At 66.2% G+C, this 6,988-nt stretch overlaps 1 protein-coding gene across 2 annotated transcripts; it reads left to right on the top strand.

Moving 5' to 3' along the window:
• Positions 1 to 2,569: 2,569 nt before the first annotated feature.
• Positions 2,570 to 6,578, top strand: BBC3 (BCL2 binding component 3). Of its 2 annotated transcripts, XM_001373073.4 has the most exons (5): positions 2,574 to 2,712; positions 2,928 to 3,030; positions 3,131 to 3,444; positions 4,579 to 4,781; positions 5,696 to 6,578. In XM_001373073.4, the coding sequence occupies exons 3-5, from the start codon at positions 3,150 to 3,152 to the stop codon at positions 5,810 to 5,812; spliced, it is 615 nt and encodes a 204-aa protein (XP_001373110.2). In that variant the 5' UTR covers positions 2,574 to 2,712; positions 2,928 to 3,030; positions 3,131 to 3,149; the 3' UTR covers positions 5,813 to 6,578. The 2 variants fall into 2 exon arrangements, with proteins under 2 accessions (XP_056652227.1, XP_001373110.2); XM_056796249.1 differs by lacking the exon at positions 2,928 to 3,030 and having other exon boundaries at positions 2,570 to 2,712.
• Positions 6,579 to 6,988: the final 410 nt, after the last annotated feature.

A 6,988-nucleotide genomic window follows, 5' to 3' on the forward strand; every position in this document is an offset into this window, starting at 1 on the left:
CAGGGCCCCCCCTTCCCTCCCCAACACTGCCCACCCAGGGCCCAATGCCAGGCGGGCAGAGCCGACCCCAGCCGCCCAGAGACACGAGTGCAGCTGCTTCTCATTGGCTCCTCGTCCCCGTAGCAGGATGGTGGAGTTCCTGAAGCACCTAGCAAAGAGGGGGGGCGGGCCAGGTGCCTCAGGCCCCAGAGTGGACTACGGGATCTCTAAGCGCTTAGCAGGGGGGGCAGGGCTGCTTCTCTTGCCCTGCGGGGATCGCGGGCACAGCCTATCCCTAACTCATACCCCTGGGCCAAGGAAGGACCCAAGTATCTGGGGCCCCAGGAAGCAGATTAACTCTTTCCTGCCTCCTTGGCTCGGCAGGCTGTTGCTCAAGTTGGGCTGGGGCTGGGAAGGGGCCCTTTCTGGGGAACGGAGAAGTGAGTGAGGGGCGGGGGGGGGGGGCATCCCGTGGGGGGCCTGAACTGGGGAGGGGGAGGGGGCTGGGGTCCCGGGACCGCTTTGGGGGGCTGGAGCCTCAGCTGCTGCTCTCAGAGCCTTTGTCTTGCCGTGTCTTTGTGTCTCTGGGAGAACAGTACTTTTCTGCCTGGGTTTCTCTGTTTCTGGGGCTCTCAGGGAACACATTTTTTTTTGGACCAGACCTGTGATTTCATTGGTTGTTAGAAGCTCCCGGTGAGGAGCTCCCTCTGCCAATGCAGGGCAAGCACCTTCTCTGAGACTTGGAGGCTTACGAGAGTGAGTTACCTAGAGCACCCGGAGGGAAAGGGGCCCCCCAGCCAGTGTGCCTGCCTCCCCCCCCAATCACACCCGCCCTGGGGCCCCGAGTTCAAAAGATGCCTCTGCTGATTCTGTTGCCTGGTCTGTAACAACAAAGGGGTTGGACTCAATGGCCCTCTGAGGTCCCTTATAGCGCAAAACCCAGGTGGGGGCCTTAGTCTGTGCCTGTGCGCCCCGGTTCTTTATCTCCATGGCTCAGTATTCTAGAAAGCCAGCGGATATGCTCACCGTTCATTAGAGAGTGGGGATACAAGGCCAAAGGCCTTATACTCTACTAGGTGCTGGGGGACCCCCACATCCCCAAGACCCTTTGGGGGGGTCTCTGACATCAAAACTATTTTTATAAGGTGTCTAAGGGGCGGCTGGGTGGCTCAGAGGTCCTGGGTTCAAATCTGGACTCAGATACTTCCTAGCTGTGGGGCCCTGGACAAGTCACCTAACTTCAACTGCCTAGCCCTTATTCATCTTCTGCCTTGGAACTGATACTGAATAGGGGTTGTAAGACTACAGAGATAAATGTTGCTAGGCATAAACCAGGTAAGCCAAGGCTCTTTGAGGGTTGGCCTCGTCATTAGTGAGGAGTTTGAGGACTGAAGACCAAAGATCCTCGGGGAGATAAATAAGCCAGGGCTCGGTCAGAGCAGACATCTGGGAAGGCTTCCTGGAGAAGGTGGCACCCCAGCCGGGAGCCCTGAAGGAGGCTAAAGATCCGAAGAAGAGGAGATGATGAAAGACCTGGGAAGGCGGAGGCAGGAGGCAGAACTCGGAGTTTCTAAGAGAGTGATGGGGGAAAGCTTGAGGCAGGCCTGGAATGCCAGCCTAGAGGCAAAAAGGGGATCTGAGCCCAGGGCATGGTCAGCCTCGGGGAGAGCATCCCCGGGGGGAGACTGAGGAGGAAGAGGACCGAAGGGACTGGCCACAGGCTAAGTCCTCTGGGGATTCTGGGAGGAGGGCAGGAGTCCACGGGAGAGAGGAGGGCAGAGTGAAGGGTACCGGGGAGAGAGGCTGCCAGGGCACGGGGGGATACAGGAGAGGAGAGCGGAGGGCAGAAAAGTGCGGCACGCAGTCCTGGGAGTTCCCGGGATTGGGGCGCACTGCCCGGCAGCTCGCTGTGTAACTTTGGGCAGCAGGTCGCCCTCTCTGAGCCCGGTTATTGTAAAGGGAGAAGCCCCCGAGAATGCCCGCTAGAAACGACAAGAGGAACCGGGGAAGCGTCCCCACTAGCAGTCGCATTTGCGAGCCCGCGGGTGTGTCTGGGCGCCACGTGCATTTGTGTCCGTTTGGGTCCGTGGGTCCACATGCTGGTGTGTTTAGAGAGGGGCTCTGCAGGACCACGCGAGTTCGTGGAGGCCCGCGTGAGTTAGGTTGGGGGAGGCTCCGGGGAAGCCCCTCTCGCCAGGTTGCGGCAGCGGCCAGCGGGGTCCGGGCGGGGCGGGGTCGGGCGGGGCGGGGCGGGGCGGGGCGGTGGGAGCCGCAGCAGGCGCCGCAGCCTCAGCAGCCCGGCGCTGGCAAGTCCCAACTTGCCTCGGCGCAGACGGCCGCAGGAGGGCGGGAGCGGGGGGCGGGAGCGGGGCGGGGCGGTCGGTGACGTCACGCGGGAGCCGGGGCGCGCGGCTGCAGCGCGAGGCGGCGGCGGCGGCGGCCGCGGCAGAACCAGCCTGGGAGCCGGCGGCGCAAGACACATGCGTGCGGCCCGCGGGAGCCACAGCAGGAGCGGGAGCGGGAGCAGTGGCGAGCGGCGGCGGCGACAGAGGTGGCGGCAGCAGCAGCAGCAGCAGCAGCAGCAGCAGCAGCAGCAGCAGCAGCAGCAGCAGAGGCAGCAGCAGAGGCAGCGGTGGAGAGCAGGCAGCGCGGAGCCAGGCGCCCCCGGGCCGGCCCGGACCCCGCCTGACAGCCCCTCAGGCCCGCCCCCGAAGGCGCGTTCATGCCCCCGGGGTGAGTAAGGCGGAGAAGCGCTGGGGGGGCGGGAGCGGGGCCGCCCCGAGCTGCCGCAGGTGCGGCCGCGCGGACTGTGGGTTTGTTTACAAACAATGGGTGTGCGGCCCCGCGGCGCCCCCTGGCGCCCGGAGCCGGCGGGGGGCGGCGGGGCTGGGGGCCGGGCGAGGGGCACGGCCGGGCGGGCGCGTGCCACTGGGCGTGTTGTTTTCCAGGGGCTCGGCGTGGGCCTCCGCAGTGGTGAGTGTGCGCCGCGGCTGGGGGTGCGCGTGCCGTGCCGTGAGCGGGGGCCGCTGTCACCGCGCTGCTGCTGCCGCTGTGAGTGCGGGGCCGGACTGGGGAAACTGAGGCGGGGCCGGGCCCGAGGGGTGGCACCGCCGCTCACCTGCTCCGCCCACCTGTCTGTGTCCCTCCGCAGGCTCCCTCCCCACTGGGGCATGGCCAGAGCCCAGCAGGATGGCAGCTCTCCGGAGCCGGTGGAGGGGCTGCCCCGGGAGAGCCCCAGGACCTTCCCCCTGGGCCGGCTCATGCCCTCTGCGGTCTCCTGCAGCCTCTGTGAGGCCGGCTTGAACCCCTCTGGCGACTCCATGTGCCCAGCCCCGGGGCCAGCGCTGGCACCCTCTTCCCTCCTGCCCCTCGCTTACTTCTGCACGCGACAGCCCCGTGCCTATGGGGGCCCCCGCTGGGCACGGGCGGCCAGGAGCCCGGCGGCCGGCAACCAGGGCCAAAGCGGTGAGTGGGAAGGGGCGCTCCCTCCCCTGTCTGCCCGGGATGGGGGTGGTCTTGGGGACTTTCTGGCCGGGCCGGTCCGCTGTTTCGGTCCGCACCCTCTCCTCCGGGGCTTCCAGGCGTGAGAGAGGAGGGAGACTCGGGGGCTCCCCTCTCCCCTGGGGAAGAGCTCTGGGCAGCAGGGGGGGCCGACCCCCGGCCCGGGCTCTTTGGGGGGGTCCTGGGAAGGGTGTGGCCAGGGGCTCGGGGGGAACCTGGTCCTTCCTGCAGTCTGACTTGAGGTCTTCTCCCTGGTCCTCGAGGGACCCCCTCTTCTCCCAGGCCAGTGCCCCTCCCCCTGCCCGGAGAGCTCCGCTCTGGAAATTCCCCCGAGGAAGGGAGGGTGGCGGTGGGAGCCAGCCCGAAAGGGTTAAAGGTCCCCTGCCTGCCTGCCGGCCTGCCTGCCGAGCGCTTAACCCTGTGTTGCCCGCCCGCTATCCGCTTCCAAGTTTCCCTCCCGAGCTCCAGCCTAGAGAGGATTGTTCTTGTTTCCCGTCTCCTCCCTCTGGTGCATCCTGGCTAGGGAGCCTGGGGAGGGCGGCGGGGTTGGGGGCTTCCCCCTCCCCCAGGAGCGCCCCCCTCCCGCGCTGCCGCTGCTGCCCGAACTTTCCCAAACTGTCCCAGCCCGAGGGCTCCCTGTGGGCTCGCCGCTGCCTCCAGGCTCCCAGTCGGTCCCCAGAAAGCCTAGCGCGAGAGTGCTGGGGACCCCCCCAGCCTGGGGGCTTTTCAGGTCCCCTTTGCCAGGCTCTGAACCCCCAGAATCCCCGGAGAGACTCCCGAGCTTCTCCCAGTGCTGTTAAGAACTCTCCGTCTGGCACAGCCACCGGCCCTGCACCCCTTCTCTTTCCCCAGAGCCCGGGAAGGGAGGGGGCTTGGCCCCAAGGTCACCCCCAGGTCCCCGGGACTCGAACCCGGCCCCGGGCTCTGTGGCTGACCCCTGATACTTGTTGAATCAATGAATGTGTCCAACCCGGTGCCTGGGGGAAAACGTCCAAATGGGCGGGGGGGGGGCACCCCAGTAGCCCCTAGAGGGCCCCCCTTTTTAGTGCCCAGCGGCGGGGATCTTGGGGTGTGACTGCCTCCCTGTGACTTCCCTAGGTTCCCTGCCCTCCCTGGGCCCGAGGTCTGCCGAGGAGGAGGGGGGACAGGAGGGAGAGCCCCAGGGAGCGTCCCCCATGTCTGGCGGCCCCCCGGGGGTGTTAGGCCCGGAGCACGGGGACCAAGGCGAGCAGCAGGACCGGGAGATCGGCGCCCAGCTGCGCAGGATGGCCGATGACCTCAACGCCCTGTACGAGCAGCGGGTGAGTGAGGGCAGAGAGAAGGGGCTGGCCGGGCTCACACCTGGGGAGAGGCGGGAGGAGCTCGGCCCTGGCCCGCGCTCGGGAGCCGGGGGCCGAGGGGGTGTGGTGGGGGCCGGGCGGCCGCCGGGGGAGGGGAGGCGAGGCCCGCTCCCGACTTCCTCCCCTGGCCAGCCCAGGCTGGGACTGAAGGGGCCGGCGGCTCCGGAGGCTCATATATCTTGGGCTATTTATAGCGAGTGAGTCAGCATTGGTAAATGCCTGCCTCCCTCTCCCTGCTCCCTCCTCCTCCCCCTCCCCTCCCCCTCGGCTCGACTTCCCGCCTGCTGATGCTGGCTCAGCGCCTGCCCAGAACAAACAAGCCGTCTGGGCGAGGGAGGGGGCAGAGCCGGGCCCTGACCCCGCACGGGCCTCTGGGCTTGCCAGCTTCCCCAGCTCTGGCTCTCTGCCTGCTTCCAGTCCTCCCCCCCCCCCCAAATCCTCCGAGCCGACCTCTCCGGCTGGGAAGCCCCTTTCCTCTGGGGGGCAGAGCCTCCTGGCAGGGTGACCCTGGCACAGTCACTTCCCCCTCCCGCAGCACTCCTAAGATGGAAGCTTTTATTATTCTCTCTAGCGCCTCCCAGCAGCCCTGGGAGGAAGGTGCTGCTCCATGCCCATGTCCCTGAAGACACAGGTGTCTGGATTTGAACTCTGGTCTTCCTGACTCCTTAGTGGAGCCCCCTAGAGGCCCCCATTATTTATGTTTATGATTCTATTTCTTAATCCTCCCCTTCCATCTATGGGTGGGTTCCAGGGCAGAAGAGCCACGAGGGCTGGGTAATGGGGGTGAAGTGACTGGCCCAGGGTCACCCGGCCACTTGAAGGCCACCCAGGACGTCGGGCGCTCCCTGACCCTCGGTGCCCCCCTTTGTCCGCAGAGACGGGAGGAGGAGCAGAGGCGCCACCTGTCGCCCTGGAGGCTGCTGTACAATCTCATCTCGGGGCTCCTGACCCCCCAGCGAAGGAACCGGATGCCGGACGTGGAGCCCAACTAGCGTCCGGGCTGGCTCACAGGACACCGCGTGGGGGGCGGCCAGAGGAGGTCTGGAGGGCAGGACCTTCCGACCCGCTTCCTGTGGACTCTTGGCAACATGTAGCGAATCTGAGACGGGCCCCCGGACGCCGCTGGGGGGGCGAATGACTCTGGGTCCAGCCCTGGAAAAGGCCCCGCCCGGATGGCCCGGGAGGACGGTGGGGGGGCGGGGGGGTTCTGACCGGACACTGGACACTGACCAAGAAGGGACCTGAGGAGGAGGGGCAGGAGGGGTGCACGGCGGGGGAGGGGCCGCCCCCTCGCCTCCTGCCATCTCAGGAAGGGCCGCGGCGGGCCGTGCCGTCTCCCCCCACCTTTCCCGGCCTTTGGTGCTTCGCTCCCTGCCTTGTTGGAATGAGCCAAAAACGAACCACTAGCTTCCCAGAGGGAAAGAGCCGCCAGTCTCTGCTGTGGAGAGCCAGCCTGCCCTTCCTGAGCCGGCAGGTAACCTGCCCCATTTTCATTTCCTTGGGGAGGGGGAGAAGGACCCCCGCCCGGAGCGCCCGAGACCCGCCCCCGGAGGCGGGGCAGAAGGCTCAGCTGGCATTCCCCAAGGGGGGCAGGGGGGGGCGGGGGGCGGGGGGGACGGGAGGGGGGCGTGTAAATAGATTGTACATGATGCTGTGTGCTGTAGATACTGGAATGAATTTTCTGTACATGTTTGGTTAATTTTTTTGTACATGATTTTTGTATGTTTCCTTTTCAATAAAATCAGATTGGAGCAGGAAGAGTCGGCCTCCTCTCTGGGCTCTCTTGTGCCCCTAGCGCTGCCCCTGGGCCAAGGCCCCGCACCCTCCCTGGGTGTCTTCCCCGGACCTGCTCCCCCCTAGACTGTAAAACGGGCGCAGTGCTGCCCTCGCCTGCGGGAGCCCGCTGGGGCCCCAGCTTGGAGGGTGGCCCCTTGTTTCCTTCGGATCTGATTGGGTGTAGGGAGAAGGCCCGAGACCCCGGCTCTTCCTGGATGGAGAAGAGGGAGGAAAAAGGAACCGTTTTGGAATAAACGGGGGGGGGGGGGGTTACTATGGTTGGGATCCGAGGTGAACCTTTAGAGGAATTCTATGATGGACGTCCAGCCGGATCCATGCGTGGGGGGGATCCCCTTTCCTCGGGGGACAGGTGGTCCTCCAGGGAATGCTCT

This window comes from Monodelphis domestica, chromosome 4 (genome assembly GCF_027887165.1).
Source record: "Monodelphis domestica isolate mMonDom1 chromosome 4, mMonDom1.pri, whole genome shotgun sequence".
NCBI lineage: Eukaryota > Metazoa > Chordata > Mammalia > Didelphimorphia > Didelphidae > Monodelphis > Monodelphis domestica.